Below are 23,095 nucleotides of genomic sequence, written 5' to 3'. Positions count from 1 at the left end.
TCAAAAGTTTTCAGATGATTTTCTTAGGTTTTCACATATGCAATCTTGCATTTGAAAATGACCTTCTTCCCCAATACAAATTTATAATCCTTTTCCTTTCCCTACTGTATTCCCAGGATTTCCAGATCAACATGAAACACAGGCCAACTTCTTGGCTCCTTTCCCACTTTTCTGCCTCAATTGTTTCTCAGATTATTGGCTTTTTGGTCTCCACAGTGTTCTGTACTATGTTCCCCAGGACCCTTCTCTTTAGCCGGAACCAGAGCCATCAGCACGTGTCCACCTTTCCTTAAAGGGAAACTTGACAAATGACGGTTACTTAAGGTCTGCCGAGTTTACTCTTCCTTTATTCGACGGATATTTACTCACAACTACGTGCTAGAAACAGGGATAAACAACTGGAAGAGATTTAAATAGCACCCACATAACGTCTGCTTTGGAAACTTACAGTCCGGGCGGGAAATGGTTTTAAATCAAGCTAAACCGGGATCACGCTACGTGTGATGGTGCTGAGAGAGCGGACAGCAGGGAGGCTGCCACCAGCCCCCGAGACCCCCTCGGCCACCCCGGCCACCAGCAGCGGATGCCGATGGCAGCGGCACCTCTAGGGCTTCCCCTCCGCTTGTGCAAACCGGACCCTCTTTCATCACTTCCCAGTGCTCTGGTTTTAAAGGCTGTCTTTTCTACTCACGATTCTCTCTCAGAAGAGCTGTTTTCAAAACTCAGAGTCTGAGGGCCTGAGGTAGGCAGAGAATAGTCAAGTCAAGATGGAAACAAAGGAGTAATATCAGTGATCTGAGGTAGTTCTTTTGAAAACGGAAGAATTCACAAATAGCAAACAAATACTACCCTATATCCACTTTTCAGATTATCTGGCTCCGCACTAAACATTTTATTCCAAAAGACAAAGGAAGAACAAATCACAAGGGAGCTAACATAGAAGTTTTATTGAATAAATACATGCACTGTCATGTAAAATTAGTTGAGCAAAAAGGGCATTTTACAATAAAGAAAACCCTTCTGCTGTGTTCCATCTGCAGCGGGCGGTCCAGCTAGATTGGAGTTAAAGCAACAACCACAAAATAAGCGCACGCGCTGGTCTGCATTTGGCTTCAGTTCCTGACGGAGGACTGACCCCTGACGGGGGGGTACACTGGGGTGAATTCAGCTGCGAGCAGCCGCCAGGCTCCTGCTTTCACCGGAGGCAACGCCCCACGCTTCCGACATTAAGGCACAGGATGAGCAACAAAGGAACAATTCAAATGAACCCACCTTAATTTTCCCTCCATTGGTTTGGCTCAAGGTAGAAAAGTTAAAAGTTCCCTTTTCCCAGATGAATCAATTATTCAGAACCGGCGACAAAGGATTTGAGAACCGAGTGCCCATCGCCAGGATTCTGGAGCCCGGGGTCTGGCCCGACGCCCCTTCTCAGCTGCCCACCGGACACAAGAGGTTCCCTTTGAACACCTGTCGCCCATGGAGACAGCATCCTACCTGGGAGGCATGTCAGTGACCTCTGAGTCCTCCCTTTCCTTCTGAAGAGGATGGAGTGGGCTGCTGGGTCTGTGTCCAGCCCCCACCGTCCACACAGAGGGTGGGCATCATGCTAACTGGCTTTGTTTGGGTTCTGTACCCTTCACGGCATTTATTTTGCCTCATTGCTTAAATAGAGCATCCCATCAAATAAAACACATGTTGAAGAGGTGAAGTGCATGGCTACAGAAACCAAGAGCTGGGGATGTTGGCAGAAATCACTTGTGAGCTACATTTCAATGTTTCTCCTCTCTTAGAAATTATGCCAGAAGCCCCTCAATAGCCAGGAACTGAACCCAGGTCCCTGGCAGTGAGAGTGCAGAGTTCTAAGCACTGGACTGCCGGGGAATTCCCACAACAAATCTCATTTTTAAAAAATCTCCAATAAATCTAATACCACAGGCAGGCAACTAGATTTGGTAATTACCTTTCTCATGCTGCTAAACCACCAGAGTCAGGTGTTTCCGTGCACACGCCCTTGAGTGTGTCACCACCTTCGTAACCTCCTCCTGCGCTGACGGAAGAGATGGTCTCTGCTGGGGCTTCGGAGAAGCTTCATGGCCCTGGAAGCTGCGAGAGCACCAGGTCTACACGCCTGCGTGAGACGTGCTGCAAGGCTACAGACTCCATCACACGTACACCCAGGGCTCAAAGTGCGCAGTGGACAGAACGGAAACACGCCAGAGGGCAGGAGGCAGAAGTAGCAGCGGCCACACAGGCACCTGGGCAGGTCTGGTCACTCCAGGGTCCACAAGTCCACGGTGGGACCCCTGGTGAGACCTCTGACTCAGTCTCAAAGCGGTACTTCCCCAGCATTTACACGTAATTGTAGGATGTCCTCATGGCTAAGGAAGTTGCCTGCATCACACAGCTTAGAATCCTTAAAGCTCTCTCTGCACACGTGCACCCTGTGTGCAGGGCGTGCACAGCTACCACAAGGCTGTGGCGCCTCACCTCCCAAGAGGCTTGAGACCTTTAAGTGTATAAAACATGCTTTTCATAATCTAAGAAGAAAAAATATTCCCAAATACAAGCTGTATGACAATATCCCAATACTGGCATAAAGTGAGGAAACCCAGTAAAGGGTTATTTAAAACTGACAGCCGCTGTGCCGAAAGCCCTGGGTCCTGGCAGTGGTGGCGCCGGCTGGGGGGCTCTGTCCTCTGTGTGCCACACTGATGACAAGGGAGCCAGTGCCGGCTTCCGACACGACTTCCTATCTACTCACCCCAACCCACCTCAGAGCCTCTATGGAGACACCACCATTGGTCTTTCTTTCCGGGCTGAGAAAACACTGTAAATTTCACAACAGACTAACTGCTAACATTGAAAATTTGTCTGTATTCTATTTCAGGAAAAGTTTGATTGTGTATCTGCAATGTTTCATGAGTTAAGTTATAACAAGCAACTGAAAGTAAACTTAGACATTCCATCTTACGTAGAAATTTGAGATTAGTGCACTATGATTTATGAACTGTGACAACTGTCTTAATATTTTATATTACTCAGTTATATGACATTTTTCCTTATAAGCACTTCAACTGACTTCTCAATAATATATCTTTATATTTATGAAAGTGTAAATATTTTGAATACATTCTTTCATCATTCATAATGGGCAGAAATATACTAATATTTACTCATCTTTCAGCTTTTCTTTTTAAAAAGAAACACCACAAAATAGGTTACTGAGAACTTTTTCCTGCAAAGACAAAAATGATTATTTGTCATAAGAATTTAATAAGATTTAGAAGAAAAAATATATATATTTCCTTGATCCATTTTCTTCTGAATTCAAACCAGCATGTAGAGATTATAAAAAATAGTCTATTTACATAGCATAGTGCACCTCAGTGATATACAAAACAAGGCAATAATAAAGCACACCACGTATCGGCTTCCTAGGAGAGACAGCTGACAACTACCCTACGCTCTTGGTAATAACTGGTCAAATGCTAGAGGAAACTAAACGTACAAAACTTAATGCTAATATTGGCCACATAAGCCTAAAATGTCAATGTTTTATAAAACCATGAAGGGACAAGTGACGAAGTACATGAAATTATAAAAAGAGCACGGGTGCGTCTGTAGGAGGGGCGCCTGTGTCGGCACAGGGCTGGCAGGTACAGCAGGGGCTCCTTGGCCAGCGCAGCCTACGTCGCCACGTGGGGCCTCGTCCCGTCCTCCGTGAGGTCGTACCTGAGACACAGGAAGACACCTGGTCATGGGGGAAGCACGCCTGAGTGGACACACGGGACTCTGTGTCTGTCTGTGGGGGGACACTCACCACTGGGTCCAGCCTTTGGCGAGTTCTTCAGATGCCAGACCAACCAGAACCTGTGGGTTAGAAAATACCTGTAAAAGTGGGTTGCAGGCCTCTCACCACCGCTTCCAGCCTCCTCCGGCAACACGCACTCTCCCTCGTCCTGAGCCTCTCACTTCTCAACCCTAACCCTAACCCTAACCCTTACAGTCCACTCACGACCTATACGGTCGATTACACCCACAGTCCTGACGTAAGTTGTCAGGAAGCATCACGGGAGACAGTTCATACCGATTCTGGTTCACAACCCACTACAGCAGCTCAGCAGACGTGCAGTACCCGTGTGTACATAAATCTAGTCTAAAAAGCACACTTTGGGTTAAGTGTTTAATCTTTCCAAAGCATAGGATATTTTTTTCGAACTTACTTTGCCGAGAAGCCCTTTGTCTTTGGACAGGAAGCCACCGCTGTTTTTCACGGCCACGTCCAAGGTTCTCCTCTGCACATCTGGCAACGAGACGCTGAAATCAAAGCTGAATTGGAGAAAAAGGATCATCCTTAAATGTCTCCGTAACTTTGCTCTGTTTTATCATAACTAAAAAATGACACTGCTGCTCAGGAGACCATTCCAAACGCGAAGCTCGCTTTTTATCATAAAACTCATCTCTCCTGCTGGATGTCTGGACCTGGCCCTTCAGGAAGACTCAAAGCTTTTTTTTTTAACCATCATTTTCCAGACATAAGAGGAGACTGGAATCCTCAACATGCGAAAGGTGGACCCTGTGGCTCCCGCCTGACGCCCGGGGCCAATCGTGGCCGTGACGTGCGACACACCGGCGGGTCCAGGCCAGTGCGCTCACCCGCAGACCCGCGGGGAGTGCGTGCCCAGCCCGCGAGTGAGCTCAGGCCTGAGGTTGCAGGACAGGGGCCTCCAGGAGTGAGGCTGGCGAGGCAGAGCCCACGGTCGGAGGCCTCGTGGGGACACGTGGCACAGCCGGCCTCCCCAGGGTGAGCAGCCTGGGTCCCAGGTTTGTGGGGGTGGGGTGGGGGGTCCCCACACTCTTCGAGGCCTCAGCTGAGCCCGCCACCCACACCAGGGTCAGGTGCCTGCCCGGCGGTTCCTCACCTCGGTTTAAATAGAGTCACAAGTGAGAAACCAGGAACAGAGACCACCCCCTGTCAAGAGGGAATTAGGGGATTCCAGCACCTTTCGCCTTATGACTTCCCAGGTGCTGGTGGTGCTGTGGCCACAGAGGCCTGGGCTCCACCCCACAGTCACAGGCTGCGGATTCACGATGGGACGCTCCAACGCCCAGTTATGTACGTCCGCGAGTTCACGACCGCGCGTCGGAAGGCGCTTTCCACTCGTGCTCTCACTGTGGAGATGCCTTAGTCACGCCACGGCACCGCCAGGCCTTCCTCGAGAGGAGGATTCGACCGTCTACTCCGCCAAGTGGACGCATACCTCTGATCAAACACGGGGTTCAGTGTTTTCTTTGACACGTGTGTTTTTCTCCTTCCTGACCTCCTCTTGTCTGGTAACAAATACAGGCGGACGTAGGGATCAGAGCCGTCTTCAGAGAAGGCAATGAGATTCCTTACAACACAGACCAGAGGACACTAGGTATTAGAACCGGGTCAAACAGCGACACGTGTCACATCAGAACTCGCTCTCTGGTCTCACATTTATCCAGCGACCGTCTTCCCCACGCTCACATCTTTCAGCAGCTCTGCCCCGTTTCCTGAGCCCAGAGTTTGGGGGCTGTTCTAACCCCCACACGGTCACCTTTCCACACTGCCTGACTGTCCCCTTCCAGGGAGGGGGCCCCAGGGAGGCCGCATAGCCGTGGTCCACAGGACCCCTCCCCGGCCTCTGCTCAGGCCACGGACCCCATCCTCTGCCCTTCCTCCACCTGAACCCTCCACAGACACTGCTCTTGTCCTCGGACGACTGGGCCAAACACGTCTAGTATTTAATTACGCGGACCCTGGACCACGCGGAGGTGAAGGGCACCAGCCTCCGCACACGTGGTTCCGCATCCTCGGAGTCACCCAACCACCTGCTGAGCGGGTGGTGGCATCTACCATGGACAAAATCCGCATGCAGGTGGAGCCATGCCGCTCACACCCGCGCTGTGCAGGGTCAGCGGTCCCTGCAACCACGTCCGACTGCTCGCGGACGGCTGGACAGAGAGCCCACGAGGAGCGTCCTCGGAGTCAGACCCGCGCACAGTGATGGTCTCCGCAGCAGGAACGCAGAGGTGCTCGGCAAACACACACGCCCAGCTGAACTCTACATTTACATACCCACGTCTCCAAGCGTTACTAATTTTATTTTCCTGTCTCCACACCTTTTTATAACAACCAGATACTTATGTCACGTGTGCACATCCCAGCTACTACTGAGACAGACAAGACACATAAAGGGAAGGAATCAGCTGCACACCATCCTCGTTCACCAAACGCAAACAGAAGCAACACTGTCACCTCAGGCTACATTTACGGAATCAGCACAGCCGCTCCTGCCTGTGGGGAAAGACTGGGCCGCGCTTCCTGAGCCATGACAGCTCTCCCGCCACGATCCCACAGGCTTGCCTGGACTCTCTGAACTGTTACAAATCTACTCCTGGAAACTGAGTCCCCAAGAGACACCTCAGTAAAAGAAAAATATGTTCACCATCCTGTTCTAAACGTTCCACAACAGGGAATGTTTTATAAACTGCACTATGGCAGTTTCAGGGAGTGTTACAAACTGACCAAAATGGTTAGCAACACAAAATGTTATGAAACAAGGTTAAGAGCCTGAAAACCAGGATTATGGTACCTAATCACAGTACTGCCTACTTGTTCTGGTCTGCAAATGAAACAAACTGCCATTCGGGACGTGAGAGCCCGGCTCACCTGCAGGAGTGCACGACCACCACCAGCTTGTTCCTCTGCGAGCTGTGCCGGACGGTCAGCTGGATCTGCCCCAGGGGGGACTGTCCCAGGGTCGTCCCGCTGGGGAAACAGAGCAGAGAGTGAGAGGTTCCTCAGATGGCACGGAGGCCGCGAGCACGTTCACCCCCTCAGACAAGAGGGAAGCAGAGCACCCACGGACACGGACAGAGGCTGAGCTTCTGGGTGTAAACGGGCCAGCTGGACTCACGCTTCATCTGAGGGTTCAGTATAACCCAACCACTGAAAACGGGGGCCCAAAGTAACACCAGACACGGGCGCCTCCTTGCAGACATCAGCTCTGTGGTCCTTCTGAAGCTACGTCTAACCGAGGCACTGCCCGAAGCTGCGTTCCTTTCTCAGAGCCTCTTGCTCTGCACCTCACGGGTCGTCTGGTGAGGTCACCATCCCCCCTCCAACCCCATCTCAGGCTCCAGGACAACCAACGACAGCTCTGCCTTAGCTCCGAAATCTTCTTGGTTACTTCCCAAATTTAGCTCCTGAAAAAACTGGTTTTGTGTTTAAAATTCTATTTCCTCCTAGAGCGAGAGAGAGGGACTGCTTCCTTTCTCCTGAAATCGCAGACACCAGGAGAGCTGCCTGGGCGTGGGTCACGGCCGCCTGCCTTGGCCGAGCCCCGGGCCACAGGCTCCACACCTCTGCCTCCACTTCCTACTCAACACACCGCAGAGCATCAAAGAGGAAACTGCTTCAAAGGGCAACTCGCTCCTCCCGCTGAGAGGAAAAGGCTCACATCTGAAGCTTAGGGTAACTGCAGACTTTGTCCTTATCTAAGGAAACCACGGACACACCTATGACTCGTGGGACACACACAAACACTACAGACAGACAAACCCACTGGGCGGTGTAACAGGTGCTGGCCAAGCACGAAAGAGCGGGCCTGTTCTCATACAACAGACACGCCAGCCTCTGCCAAGCCTTTCCATGTCCTGCGCTGAGACGCACAGGTCAGCTCTAGACTCCGCCTTCCTGGTCTGAGGATCACCCCACTGTCCCTAAGCTTTAAATGAGTCAAGTACTGGGCCCTAGAAAATGGTGGGTTTACTTTGAAAGCAAAAGGCTCAGTGAGCGAAAGGGCCATGCCACCCGAGAGCCATCAGGGACAGGGCCGCGCTCCCTCCCCGCAGCCTGCGGCCGAGCGCCGACTGGGAAGAGCAATGGGCGCTAGGTACTTCTCGAGCTGCCGCAGCCTCTGCCGCAGCTCCTGCGTGGCGATGGGCAGCGAGATGTCTGAGGCGATGCTTGGGGTGGGCTCCTTGACGGAGATGTGGCTGGGGGAGCTGGCGGCGCTGGCCTGCAGGCTGGAGGAGCTCCTGCCCAGGTCCCGCGGCCCCTGCAGGATGGCCTCCGCAGGCTGGGCTCTCTCTTCCACACCAGGCTTATCGCCGCCCCCGATGACCGGCGTGGACGGGGCTGTGCCGCTGTCGCCAGTGCCTGGCGATGCGGACATCTGAGATCTGACAGATATCTTTCTCCCTTCCTTGGAAACAGAGGGTCGCTTTACTTGAGCTGAGTGCTGGTGGTCTGGAGACCTTTCTTGCTTTTCAAGGTGGAGTACCTAGAGGTGAAAACAGACACAAAATTAAAACAGGTGACACTGGTAACAGCCTCATACATGAACAGCTTTAGAGATACTCATTTGCAAACGTTTCTTTAAGGCGTGGCACAAAACATTCAGAACAGTCTAGCCTATGTGTTCAGCTATCCTACCATATTACAGAAAGTGCAAGAAAAGGTATGAGCAGGTAACCAACACAGCTCTGCGTGGTACAAGCCTCACTTCTGTGCACCTCTCTCCGGCCTCCTCCACGGGCTGCTCTTCTGCATAGCGGGCAGCTTTACTGTGGAAGAGCCCAAGTCACAAACCCCATGCTGCACGGACCCCCTATCCTACTGTCTCCACCAGCGACCGGAAAGGGCGAGGCTGCCGGACCCCTAGGGTGGGCGTGGGAGCAGGGCCCCTCAACCGCGCTTCCCTTCACATGAGCTCTGAGTGTGCACGTCCCCCGAGCAGTCACGCCCCGCAATGGCCACCCCGACGGCATGAAGTTTCTTCCCGCTTTGACAGCAAAGCTGCAGCCAACGCCCCCAGTTCTGTGTTACTACCAGGAGTCAGGTTTCCAGAGAAAGGGTGCTATGATTTACGACTGGAGACACCGTGGTCCCTCCTGGAAAGGCTGTGACCAGGCACAAGCAGACCGTTTACACCGCACCTTCCACAGACTAAGTTTGTTTTACTTTAAAAAAAGAGTTGGTTCTGCATTTTAATTTGCATTTTAAACAGTAGAGAGTTGTAGCATTTTCCCATACGGCTGCCAGTTTTATTTTCAGCATTTCCTCAGGTACCTACAAATGAATCGTCTATTTTGGACAATATTTTTCCTGTAATCTCTACTGTCCTGCAGAGTTTTATTAAATTCTCTCTTCTGAATGACCTTTGAAAATTTAACATTACCAGAAAACTTTATTGATCCAGACAGCAAAACTTTCTGGACCAAAGAATAAAAAAAAAAAAAGGCTGGTTGGACTCATGCAAAAGCTTGTGGGCTTTTGCATGAGTCCCGGGCCTGCGCAAGCACCTGGAAACGCTGCTGCTGTCTGCGTCTGAGTCCAAGCCCTGTCACCTCTCCCCAGCTACACAGCCAGCAGTCACAGTCCTCACACCCCTCGCAGAGCACCTTCCTCACCCACCCGGGGCCCTCCCCCCAACCGCAGGCTGCAGGCCGCAGTACCCTGAGGGCGAGCTTCATCTTCAGCGAGCTGTTGGGACCCGAGTTGCTGAGCTGGAACCGCTGGTTCAGCGTCATGTCCTCGCAGGTGAGCAGCTGGCCGAGAGGGACCCTCAGGCTCCCCAGGGAACACTGGTGCTGCTCATCCCTCACCTGCCAAACACAGCAGAGCACTCAGCGCTGGGGACGGAGACAAAGAACGCAGGGAGTCTCCAAAAACACACTTCAGCCGTCTCCTTCTAAGTCGTGTTTCCATGAATAAGGCAGTAGGAAACCTCCTCAGGGAGACACAAAAACACTGTAACAAGTGATGCTGCGGCGTACCCACGTCCCAAGGCCTGTCATTTCCTCATCACACAGTCGTCATAAGCACAGAAAAGAGAAAACCCTGTTCAAGGAACCCACTACAAGGATCCTGAGCTGCGAGGCAGCCATCTAGACAAATCTGAAGGTTAGGAAGAAAGGTCTTCAATCCTGTGAAGATGGTGACAACACACATTCCTAGTGATGTGCCAAGTTTCTACTGGTGACACCTGTTTATGGAGAAGACACATTTCTAAGTTTCCTTTAAGCCTTCTATTCAAAATCTATAATATCTGCTTTAAATGCATGGCAATTTCTGCTTCTGAATAATAACCTTCAGCTTTACCTCTGCAATAGGAATTATTCCTGTTAGATTGTTGTGGTACAGAGAGTTTAACCAAAAAGAGTAAGAGCTTTGGTGGTTTCATAGGCTATACAAAAATGATCAAATAAGCTAACTACACATGAAAACCTAAAAACCTGACTGCTTATTTTTTAAACTGTAATCACAGAAGCATTTTTAAATGAAATAACTAAGTTTACAGAACTTTAAAAGTTATTCTCTTAAATTCAAGGTGCAGATACTATAGATTATTTTAAGAGTAGTGCAAAAATTCTTTTTTTTAAAGATTATCCCATCTTATTCTTTCTTTAAAACTGAAGTATAGTTTATAATATATTAGTTTCAGGTAGACAAAAGTGACTCAATAACTTTATAGACTGTACTGCCTTTAAAGTTACTACAAAAGAATGGCTCTATTTCTCTGTGCTGCACAATATACCTTTATTGTGTATTTATGATGCAAAAATTCTCAAGAAAATTTTAGCAAATTATATTGAATACATAAAAATGATACTACATCACAAGCAAGTGGGGTTATTCCCGAATAAAGGTTTGCTTGAAAGGTTTTCTAATGTTAAATCTTGAAAACCAATACATGTTTACAAGATTTAAGATTTGAAAATCAACACTGCATTTCACCATGTTTACAGACTTAAAAAGGAAAATCACAAGATCGTCTCATTAGTTATAGAAAAGTCTTTGATAATCTTCAACATCCATTCATGACAAAAACACTCAGCAAACCGACAGGAGGAATGGAAGGAAAGTTCCTCAAACATCAGACTTAGCAACACTGGAACACAAAGGCGCTGCCCTTAGGATCTGGAAGGAGGCAAAGGTGTCCACCACGCCGAGGCCGGGCCGGCAGCAAGGCAGGAGCAGGAAGGCCAGTGTCGGCAGGAGCAGAGGACCACAGCCGTGCCCTGAGGTGTCCACAAGGAAGCAATAGAGTAAGCACGTCCGACAGGGCGGACAGTGATGCCAGCACGTGAGCATCAACACAGGCTGTACCTCTGGACGCCAGGAACAGGCAGTCAAAGCACAAGCCAACGCCCAACACCCGCAGCATGAGCACTGCGACGGGCCCACGACGGCAGCTCTGCATCGCCGACGGGATGCGGAGACATAAACACACCTACGTCAACCTGCAAATAACTCACCTCCACTTCGAGCTCCTGGCGCTTGGGATTGTGAATGAAGAAAGTGAAGTTTTCCTCCCACACAGGTTCATTGGTTTTGTACCGAATCTGAAAGAAATATCCAAAATCAGCTGTGGGACATTTTCTGTGGAAAAGGGCTACCGGCACTGTTTCCCGAGGACTGCACTTGGAAGCTGAGGACAACCCCTGTCTTCTGGGCTGCACTGCCACGGATCAACTGTGGAAGCTCCACAGCGTGTCAGGGCAGGATCTGCCAGCAGCTCCCAGCCCGGGTCCCAGCCCCCATGACAACGCGTCATCTGCATGCGTGGCCCTCACTCCACGACCTCCCCGGGCCGACAGAGTGCTGCACGTCAGGAACTTTCTTAAATTAATGGTTAGCAGTTTTAAAAACTGAGGAATTCCTGAAATGTTTCCTAAAAGTAGCCCATATTACAGCAACAGCAATGCCCTTTCTCCATTCTTGAGTAGAATCGCATTTGTTGAATTTTAAGTATAGTAAGTCCCCTACATACAAACCTTCAGGTTGGGAACTTTCAAAGATGTGAATGTGCATCTGATTCCTGCAGGGAGCCAGAACCTGTGCCGTCCACGTCAGGCGAGAGTGAAACTGCAGCTCCACCCTCCAGCTCTACCGTCTCCCACCTCCTCTCCCTCCTCCAGGCAGTAACTCTTGCCTGTTCACTCGGTGCTGCCCCAGAGTGCGAGCTACTGTTCTGCACTACTGTACTTTCCAAGGCACTGTACGTACGATTAAAAAGGTTTTATTTTTTCTGTTTGTTTTTTGTGTATTATTTGTGTGAAAAGTATTATAAACCTATTACAGTGCAGCACTATACGGCTGACTGTGTTCGTTGGGTACCTAGGCTAACTTCGTTGGACTTAAGAACAAACTGGACTTACGAATGCGCTTTTGGAAAGGAACTTGTTCGTACGTAGGGGACTTACTGTGCACTGTTACTTGCCTTTTAAACAAAATATTAATAGAACATTCAAAGGAAACTTAGAAATTTGTCCCATGTCATCTACCCATGAGATCAAGCAAAGCATAATTAACATATTCATATGGAATTTTTAATGTTATTTTTAAGTGAATATATTTGATACCAAATTAAGTAGCTGGTTATCAAATGACTGATTCGAGAAAACAAAAGACAGACATGGAAATCAATGGTCTCGATGCCCGCACCACCCCCAACTGGTGACAGTGACAGCAAGGTCACAGGGAGCCCGTCAGCCTTACCTTGCTCTCCTGGGCCTTGTGACCGACAGACATTTGGACAAGAGGATTGGGGTTGCTGTTTACTTTCTTCCCCGACTATCCAAAGACAAAAAACAGATAAAATCAATGAGCACATCTTGAAACGGGGATCACTAACAACGGAACTACTGCTTCTGCTAACACTCACTGCCACTGGCCCCTGAACGCCAGTCACAGGCAGCGTCCAGGCACACGTCACCTGGACAGCAGTGCGGCGCTAACGCCCCCCGAAGCCATAACTCTATCTACGTACAATAACTCAAGGAAACTTGCATTTGCAAATAATTTAAAACGTTAAGGTCTTTTATTTTTTAAAGCAAGCATCTTTGGAAAAATGGAATCGTCCAAAAATCTTTAATGTTAATTTCAGCTCCCAAGCTTATTTTACTAGGGTAACAAAAGGAATAAAATGCAACAAATGGAAAAAGAAAAGCACAGGAGGGACAAATGTGAGTGTGTGACTCAGAACGGTGTTCTGATTGGAATCATAAAAATCATAGTGTCAGAGGCATGTTTTTAGGTTTTTAATTTAGTATCTTCTGTTCAAAGATGTAGCTATCAAATTTCAAATCTTGATTACCAGCTAAGTAATTCTGACTGGAAGAATAAACATCAATCTAAATCGCATTTAAGCAGATACAAATGCAATGAGAAAAATTCAGGAATAAGAAAAAGTGGTAAGAAGCATACTTTAGCACAGACAGCTGACAGAAGAATACACAGTAAAATGCAACATGTATGGGACATGAGGTTTATTTATAACTTAGCCCCACAAGAAGATGCAGTTAAACATCTGTGTTAGTGGAAATTAATTAGAATGTCAAAAAACATTTTTAAGTTAAATAATTTTAGAGGCAATCCTCAACACTGCAGCAATGACAGAGGCGTCAACTTCATGATTATTGGAATAAAACAGTACTAGCCCAAACCTACTGCGATAATCTAGTTTCTGGTTCATCTTTTTGATGTGAATGAAGTCTGCAAAATGAAATAGACACTGTTAAAAAAATGTCCAAGGCTACAGACTACTGTGGGAGAATACTATTTCCCCCTCCTTAAATCCACTTCTCCTTCTCCCCTTAACACAAAGAGCCCTGGAGGTGTAGCTGTGCACAAATCCTGCGACATGGATTCTACTTCCGAATCTCCCTTGCAGTCAGGTGTGGCCCTTAACAGTCTGGGGGTCTCGCCTTGGCTGGGCTCCACTTTTGGCTGGAGGTGTTGAGCACCCCCCAAAGCCACAGGCCAGAATTCTGTGACACGCGAGAGAAATAAACTTCTGCCTTACTTCAGCTACTGCTACTTTGTGTCTTTGATACAGAAGCTGAGTGTAACTAACATACTTACTTAATCTCTGAAAAAGCAGCTATCCATCCCTAGAGATTCACTGTACTTTATCACTTTCCATATACCCTGCCCCCCCTTAAACTTTTCAACATCTCTGAAAAAAAAATGAAACCTACAGCTGATGACTTTCAGTGCCTGCCCTGGGGCAGATTATAGCACAGTGGTAGTTACCCCTGCCTTCACCAATTTAGTTTTTGCTTATATTTCCCTTTTGGTGTACATGTGACATGATAAAAATCTATGTCTATCCTGAGTCTAAAAATTCTTTCAGTAAGGATAAAATAAACACTATCAAACCTTAACTGCACCTTATTTTCTTTTTTAGCAGTACATAAAATAATGCTGCACAGTCGTCCCTCAGCATCTTTGGGGGGGTTGGTTCCAAGACCCCCCAGGATACCAAAATCTGAGGATGCTCAAATCCCATCTATAAAATGACTTGGTATTATCATCTGTGTAATTTAAGTCATCTCAAGATTACATACATTACCTAATAAAGTGTAAATGCTATGTAAGTAGTTGTGAACACGTCGCACTGCTATTTGGAACTTTCTGTAGATTTTTCTGGGATATTTTCGATCCTTGGTTGGTTGAACCTGTGGACACGAAACCTGCAGATACTAAAGGCCAACTGTATCCTAAAATGGATGATGTTTTGGATTCTACGAATAAGGTTAAATCAGTGACTCAGTTTTCTTTCAGGATGCAATATTCAAAATGCATCAGCACAAGTAAGACACATGAGGTATAATGAAAATGTTAGCTTTTAGTCAGACTGTCTTGAATTTAAATCTTAGCTTTTACCACTTGATTACTGAGATCTACATATTTCATTTATTTGAACCTCAGTTTTCATGTCTATAAAATGGGCATAATACGATTTTCAGAATCCAGCCGTTAGGCTTAAATGAGATAATAGCAACTAAAAATGCACCTACTATGCTCGCTCCACTGGGTACTTTCACATGCATGATCTTAGTTAACGTACTCAGCACTCCTATGCAGAAGAGAACATCCCTTCCACGCTGAGTAACAAAGCAGGGAGGACGCAGCCTCCTGCTGCAGGTCCCGCTGAAGAGCAGGCATGCTGGGATTCAAGCCCAGACAGTCTATTCTAACCGAGAGGCTTCATTCTAACCATCACGCTCTGGGGGCCAATAATCTTCAGTTATCAAAGCAATGGTGAGCAAAGGCTGTGGGTGTGATTCCTCCCCGTGCTCTGGTGAGGAACGGGTATTTCAAATACTTGAAACCGATTAAAAACCATCCCCGAGTCCTTTGGCTAGAATTTTCTTAAAATAACTACATTTAACCCCTCACCCCCCAAAATATTTCAGCCTAAAATGCTCAGAGAAATAAGAAAAAAAATAAAATAAAATATTTGTAAGTCATAGAAAACCTTTAACAATTTAGCCAGAAAATACATGCTCATGTAGTTTTAGGGAGTGGAGCTTAGTTTTTCAATATACCTCACTTAATGAGATATAAAGCTTCTCAAAAGATCTGTCACCCAAACCAGCAGCACCAAAAGCCATGAGGTCACCGACTCAGAGACGGCCCTGACTCAGCATATTGGAAGAGGTGATTTTTTTTTTAATGGAAAGTCACAGTGCATTGGGCATTCCTTTTAACCGTAATCTAAAAATTGGTTAAGAGTTTAAACAGAACTTCTATTTCACCATTTTCACAAATTCAAATCCAATTAAAGTACAGAGGATTTAAAACCATCTTAGATACCGCTGCCTAAGGCCAACAGGACAAAAGTCTAATTCATCATATTGGTATCTTATAAAATTTATCATCAAAGTTGACAAATTCTTCTAACTACTAATTCTTTGACAACAAAAGTAGGCTCTCTCCAACTAAAGTAATTACTCTATTATTTTGGGAAGAATTTGTCAATAAACCTACAAGGTTTAAAGTATCATCTCTTTCAATATGTTTTAATTAACTTTTAAAGGGAAAACTATTAGTTTACCTTTAAAGCTTTCTGAATTGCAGCCTTCTTCAAGACATCAGGGTTAAATTCTAATGGGTTACTCTTTCAAGTCAGAAGAAAATGAATATATCAAGGGTTAATAAAACATGCAATGAGGAGTTTATGTTAAGGTTAATGACATGAAAATTTATGAGAACAAAAAAAATCCTTAAACAAAAACTACCAAGAATTACAAAAGAAATAGTAAAAAGTCATTTGTAAAAGCTTTTTTTATGCCCAAGATTTTATCTTAGACTAAACCTTTAATCTATAAATATGAAAACACATTTCCTCATCCTCTATGATTACTGTTCTTTTACTCCCCCCACCCCTCTTGTCTCTGGGATTTGAAAAACCCAAAAGTGACACTTGAGGAAAGGGTTCTGGTTACTGTCCTGAAGGTTTTAACTGGAGCATGAAAGAATGGGCCACAGATGCGCCAAGTGCTCTCAAACCAAGCCACATCCCGTAGCAGCAGATGCGCCTTTTCCTCCTCCTAAACTTGACCTTCCCGTGGAAAACCACAGCAGGGACGGGACCTGGTGCACTCTGCCCCCATTCTCTTCCAAGGATGAAATGCAGAGGCTGAGGAGGTCACCTCATAAGTTCCTCCACACTTTACAGTTCTATTAGTACGGGTTTTATGTCCTACTTTTATTGATTTTTAAAAACTCATTACTTTCTTGCCCTCAGAAAGGCAAGATGGAGTTGTTTTGCAAGATAACATTTATGATGGAAACTTGACCACTTTAGTGGCAATTAACTTCAAACTGAACTGTATCCTTTATGAAGCAGCCTGAGGCACAGGACCCAGCAGACCCCCCTCGGGGGCGGGGCCGGGCCAGGCTGGGAGCCGCTGCCCTGAGGTGTGAGGACAGGCAAGCTGCAGGCATCAAAGAAGCTCTCCCGCAGCTCACTGGGCAGAGACATGACCCACACTGTGCACACGTTATTCAAAGCGCATCAACTGAAGCAAAACAAGGAGAGAGGCCTTGGTGTGGGTCAGGGGTGCAAGCGGAGCCCGTGAGGGCGGATGTGAGAAGCGGCACCAGTCTGGACCAAGACAGATCCGGCCACTCAGGTGCGCTCGGTGGGGGCCCAGCACGAAGCCTCTGGACGTCACTGCACCGTCTACACTAGGGCTACTCACCATAAATGGGGACAGTAACAGTCACTTGCACTTTTCTAAACTGAGAGCTGAAATCACTTTCACAGAGCACCTGGAAGCATCACACCCAAGGGTCTCCATGTCATACAGCTGACACCCTTATGCATAAAGTGGACTTTAGTGCAAACACCACTCCTCTCGGGGAAACTCCATATACTGCATAATGAACTTACAAACGTAAGAAAGTGACAACAAATTCACTTTATATGAGGATGGACTAGACAGGAGGGTGGAGAACGTGGGCTCTGGGTCCACAGCTGAGTGCAGATCCTGGCTCTGCGGCTTCCTGGTGGCGACCCCATGTCTCTAACCTCAGCGCCTCATCCGAGAAGGGATCCTGCCAGCCTGAGACTTATTAAGCTGCGCACACAGAGCCCTTGGAAAGTGCTTGGGAAATGCCTGTGGTCGCGGAGGCCTCAGGGTCTGAAGCAGGCCTCCGAGGGTCAGAAAACACCCTCTCGTTCCTCTAGCTAAAAGGATGGGACCTGAGTGCTGAGGCCACAGGATAAAGAGGCCGTTTCCAGAGTGGGAGAAAGTCCTGCTGTGCTGAGGCTTCCAGATGGGACCGCGGGTGGAAATGCACTGGTGGGGCTGAACCTGAAGAGTGTTTTGAGTACCAGAAGGTAAGGGAGTGACAGGCCTGGCAGCCGCCCAAAACCTCTACAGGAAATAGCAACAGGCTCAGCCTCTCGGGACAACTGACAAAGAGACTGATGTCACGTCACACTGAAAACCAAAGGGGGGAAATGTGATCAGTCTATTCGAATTAATTTTGTAGGACACTTTGCTGATTCCTATATTAAAATCATCAAGCAGAGCATGTGGTTTTGATAACGTGGGAGGAAAGTTGGTTTGGATAACCCATCAACGTCTTCGCTGAATATTACAAAGCAACTTAAAAAATCCTGACACAAGGTCAGAAATATTGCCTTTAAAAGAAGCAGTTACAGAAAACAGTAACTCACGCCGCTGAGCTAGACTGTCATTTACAGCAGCTTACAATACAGATTGTGACTGGGAAACACCTAAAGGGACGGAAACAGCTGCTGATATGCACAACTGCCCTCATTCTGACCTCTCAACAGGTGTGCAGGGGGCGTGAGGAGACAACACAGCAGCTCACCCACCCTTCAGGGGCTTGCCCGTCCTCATCTATAAGATGGGACAAAATACCTCTTCTTTCAGGTTTGTTCCCCCTTCTTTTTTTAAAAATAAACTGAGAATCCGTGCAGAAATAGAAATGAAAACAAACTAAAATGAAACAAATGAACTTTAAGAATCTCACTAGTTACTGAATTAAATCAATATTTAGTTTCTAGACTAATGACTAAGCCATCGGTGGCTTTCTCTGACCCCAAAGCAAGTGAAAATTAACTCTGCTGAAAGGACCAAGAACAGTGCCAGGAATCAAGGCACCAGAGCAAGGCCTCGGGGAAACATATCAGGTGAAATTCAGCTTCCCACATGAAGGTTAGACCTGCTCAACTACCCACCCCAGGAAATTCTTTGAGTTCCTTAAAAGAAGTGACTCATAAACTCAACGTATATTTTTTCTCCCTAGGAGCTCTGGTTAAGCCGGGAGGGAGAAGGCGCATTTTCAGGGCAGCAGTGAGTTCCTGACTTCACTGACTGTCCCCAGGGCCACGGGAGACTTTATGGAAAGCCAAGCTCTGACACTTCAGTGTCTGATCAGGAGGAGAAAGTAGATTTAAGGAAGTTTTTTGAAAGCTTGCAAAGAAATGTTTACATCTCACACTGAGATGAACCATAAGAAAATCCATTTTAATCATTATGGCTTCAGTTTTTCCTCAGATGATTTTTTTTTTTAATTTTTTAAGGGCCAGGAGCAGCGTCAGAGCCCAAGGCTCCCCCAAGCCTCCTCAGGCTCGTCCACCTCGGCATCAGGTGCAGTCACCAGCGTTAGTTACAGCAGTGTCACGGTGCACAAAACAAGCACGAGAGAAACACGCCCAGCAACGGAAATCATGCAAGAAACTGAAAAAGCATGCACGTCATTCCACCACTGAGCAGATGGCATTAAAGTTCCAGTCCACATTCTAGCAGTCTCCACCAAACACAAGGAAGGAAGAACACTGAGAACTCACAAATAGTGCTCTATAGACTGAGGTAGTATTTTCACAAAACACTAGTCCCGACGCTCGCCTCTCTTTTAAGTAGCCACACCCAAAGTTTCCCTCGTAGATACTCTTGGGAGAGTGGAAATGGGAGGAGAAAGCAAAGAACGGTGGATTGTGGTCAACGAAGGCACAGCAGCACGAGTAACCGGGATGCGACAGGCAGAGTCAAAGAACCGCGCAGCAATGCGGGAGACGGCACCCGCCCGCGGAAACTGGCCCAACCGGGCGGCAGTTTTGTAAAGATCCTTTGCCTCTGACGGCCAGAGCATACTTCATGCACAAAGTGCCCTTTTAATAGAAGGTTAGTAAGATCGCTTTTCTTTCTGTCTTTCAGCTTATGTGACATTATTCAATTCTAATTTAATGTGACAAAACATACAGTTCTAAAGAGAGGCCAATTCACCACTACTTTCCTCTATATCCTAAAATATACAACAAATTCACTTCCATCAGGCATTATAAAAGACTTTAAAACATTATTGTGGTTAAAAACAAAAAGTTCTACCGTACAAGTAATTCTGCAGAAAGGCTATATCTTCACTGTAAGAAAGAGTACAATTATATACATTTACACACACAGCTGTTCCATCTTCCCGCTATGAAAAAAAAATATGATCAATCAGATTTTAACTGTTAAAAATTTTAAATAAAACAGAGATACACAAAATAATTGCCTTGCTTTGGGCAAAGCTCAGGTGATGCACAATTTAAAGTCTCGAGAGGGCTAAACAGAATTAGGGTGTGCGTTTCCCCAGGTAAAGGAGCAGCGTGGTGTGACCAGGGTGAGGTGAGGCGCCCAGACATCCACCCACACGGAGGACACAGCTGGGGGACCGGGCACCACTGTCCTCTCAGGAGGAAACACCCAGCATCTGGAGGCAGCTATCTTTCTTTCAACAAAATTGGCCTCCAACACAACGAAATGGAGCAAGAAAGGCCCCATCCGTTGAACAAGTGAACAGGCACTCAAAACACATTATCGCCACGATACGCACTGGTCACGTGCACACCACCTGCAGCGTGGAGGCGCGCACCCCACGGCTCGCGTGACGCTTCTCCACGCTTCTACTCTCAGCTGTGGGGAGGCGCGCGCTCTGGGCCGGGAGCCGTGTGCGCAGGCGGTCACCTTTCCCCCTACGCGGCCCGTCACCCTACTGCCAGGATGATGCCAAAGGGGCATAATTTTCATCGTGGGGCACTAAACGTTAACAATTAGCGATGCTCTATGGAAAATCTCCTTCCCGAACTACTAGGTGTATTCTTTCCCTGTGTATGGAGATTTCTTCATAAAACATGTCAGATAATTGTGACCATCCTGGATAAACCAATAAGGTGTAAACATAAAATGACACTCATGGAGGAAAGGCACACGTGTCCTCCACTGCTGCTCTCTGGGCTGGAGTGAGGTGGAAGCATGGCCACAAGCACAGGGGACACGGTGCGGGGGCGGCTGAACACAGCGGGAGCCGCAGCCGGGAAACGAGCACGGGGCGGGGCTCCCAGGGGCACCTACCGGGAGGTTCCTGGCCGAGTCCAAGTACAAGACGAGCAGCGAGGAGGACAGCCCATCGTTGGCTTGGTCCTTGTCAGCTCTGATGTCAGTCAGCACCTACGAGGAGAGGAAAAGCCTCAGCAGGCGGGTTTCCAAGGCTCCTGACTGTCTCTTCCTGATTAGTCTATAACGCTGAGGAAAGGAAGCAGAGAAACAGGCGTCTGATACACACAATAGAGAGAGAGTCTACCCACAGATCCACCAAACGAAGCACTCAGGTCACTGCGGCTCCTCACGTCCCTGTACAACAATCAAGCACAACTCGCCAAGATCTCACAGAACAGGTGTGAACGCCTGTAAAACTCCATCATCTCTAATCTCCCCGACGCTGCTGCAGGGATTCACAGCACGCGTGAAACCACCGCTGCGATTTCTCAGTGCCCAGCAGCACACACAGCTCAAAGGATCTCAACCAGGGGCGCGGCTCTCGCGGGACCCCACGCGGCACCTGCTCGAGGTTCGAGGCGTCTGGCGTGAGGGTGAGCCACTCCAGTTTCAAGTGCAGCTTTCCTCTGGGCACCTCGTCCAGGGTGAACCACTGCAGAGAAAGCAAGACAGTCAGCCAAAGTCCTCCTGCATCAGACACACACACTGAACAGTCCCTACAAACACGGAAGGCCTGCGTCCCGCCACCTTTAGCTCCAGGCCCGAGACTGCGCTGCTGGCCCCAGAGGCCGACAGCAGCGGCCGCTCTGCGTGTGTTAATTCACGGCCTCCCAATTCCAGCCCTGACTCAGCGTGCAGGGATTCAAACGCCCTCTCGCACCACCCAGCACGATCAGGCTTCTACCTATGGACTTCCATAGAACTTACGGGACGACAGAGAATATAACATTGATCTCAAGCCTGAACGTCAATGTCAGACACGCGAACAGGTTTGTTTTTCCTCACCATTTACTAATAATTAGTATACACTTGTTTCAGCTTAAAAGTCACAAAGCAATTAACTGAGGATGGGCCCCAAACACTCAGTATTCCGGGAGTGCCCCGAGGGCAGGGCCTGGTCTGCTCTGCCCGTCACCATCATCATCACCGTCCGCGTCCTGGCACACAGCCGCGTGACACACCGCAGGTACTTATCGCGTGTGCGCTGACGTGCACGGGGAGGGAAACGTGTTACTGTGAAAGCAGATCTCAACAGGGATCTGGTTAATTATGCGTTACTTATCCAAACCTTACCCATCTTTCAGAAGCCACCACAAACTTCCTTTTTTACCCTTGTTATCCTGACAGCAATATCTTGCTTGACGCACGGCTGCTGCTGTCCGTTCACACTGCACTTGTGGGTATCTCCCACGGGACAATGTCTCACCAACTGCACTTGCCGGCTCTGCTATGAAACACCGACCTTTAAACTGCCCGTCACACTGGGGGGGCTTCTCCCAGACTCTGCCCTGACTCCGGGGGGGAGCGTGCCTGCCCAAAACAAAGCTGGTGTGTTTGGATCCGTGGGAATTTCCAGTGTCTGGTAGGTGCTGACTTCTTTTCACTTTGCTGTTAATAGAAGGCCTAGGTCCTCAACGCCTGGGAGCGGACGTTAAGTTCTCAGATCATCAGGTGGTGATAGTTCTCCGTCAACACTCACGAAATAGAACAATACTCAGAGGAAACTTACTTCATCTAAAAGGCGCTCCTTTTCAACTTCAATAAGATCGATCATAAGACTATAGAAATAACAATACAACAACTTTAGAACATAGAAACACACTTCTTACAACTGAAATCACCTTAAGCATTAGTCTATGAAGAAGTACTCCAGGAATGCAACAAAATGCTACAGTTTATCAAGAAACAGACTTGCTCCAAAAGCTTCCCCAAACTTCCAGGCAGGAGAGTGAAGGGAGGTGGGGAAGAGCGGGGAGGGCTGGGCTTCCCCGACCACCCGCCCGGGGATGCTTACACACGCGCCCCAGTGTGCGGGCACATTCCGCCCGAGGCGGAGCGGGGGAGGTCCTGACGGGCTCTTCCTGAGCCATGCACTGAATGAGGCCTTGACGCCTTCCCAGCCTTGCTCCTCAGCTCTGCCCATTGTCTCTGGGGCCACAGAGGCCTCTGCCTCGTGCTTGGCACATCCCCGACAGCCCGTCCCATCTCCCCCCATAATCCCGCTCTGCTGGGAGCATGGAGCCGGCCCCCGGGCCAGAGACGACCAGGACAGGACCGTGCCACCCCACCCCCCACCCCCCCGCAGCCTCCCTCGCCTCTGCCCCAGGGCAGACCCGACATCTCCCCTGCTCTGTTCCCACAGCCTCCTGTGGGCTGGCTGTCCCCGTCTCAACCCCTGACGGCCTAACAGGGGCTTCATGGGAATGCACATCTGATCTGTTCACTGCCTTGCTTAACCGTCTCATGAATGAATTCT

General features: G+C 48.2%; 1 protein-coding gene across 3 annotated transcripts in view; it reads right to left on the bottom strand.

Moving 5' to 3' along the window:
• Positions 1-932: 932 nt before the first annotated feature.
• ESYT2 (extended synaptotagmin 2) overlaps positions 933-23,095 on the bottom strand; it is a 71,156-nt gene continuing 48,993 nt past the window's right edge. For 2 of the 3 annotated variants that reach the window (XM_057730222.1, XM_057730220.1), the window contains 13 exons: positions 22,349-22,397; positions 21,182-21,271; positions 20,695-20,790; positions 15,876-15,938; positions 12,533-12,607; positions 11,290-11,376; positions 9,487-9,636; positions 7,927-8,312; positions 6,698-6,796; positions 5,262-5,393; positions 4,224-4,329; positions 3,821-3,870; positions 933-3,732 (listed from right to left, as the gene is read on the bottom strand). In XM_057730222.1, coding sequence (XP_057586205.1) covers positions 3,687-3,732; positions 3,821-3,870; positions 4,224-4,329; positions 5,262-5,393; positions 6,698-6,796; positions 7,927-8,312; positions 9,487-9,636; positions 11,290-11,376; positions 12,533-12,607; positions 15,876-15,938; positions 20,695-20,790; positions 21,182-21,271; positions 22,349-22,397 — 1,429 coding nt within the window. In that variant the 3' untranslated portion in view covers positions 933-3,686. The remainder of the gene's footprint in view (positions 3,733-3,820; positions 3,871-4,223; positions 4,330-5,261; positions 5,394-6,697; positions 6,797-7,926; positions 8,313-9,486; positions 9,637-11,289; positions 11,377-12,532; positions 12,608-15,875; positions 15,939-20,694; positions 20,791-21,181; positions 21,272-22,348; positions 22,398-23,095) is intronic. The other variant, XM_057730221.1, reaches the window with a different exon arrangement.

This window comes from Hippopotamus amphibius, chromosome 4 (genome assembly GCF_030028045.1).
Source record: "Hippopotamus amphibius kiboko isolate mHipAmp2 chromosome 4, mHipAmp2.hap2, whole genome shotgun sequence".
Lineage (NCBI taxonomy): Eukaryota > Metazoa > Chordata > Mammalia > Artiodactyla > Hippopotamidae > Hippopotamus > Hippopotamus amphibius.
This window is presented reverse-complemented; position numbering and strand designations above follow the sequence as displayed.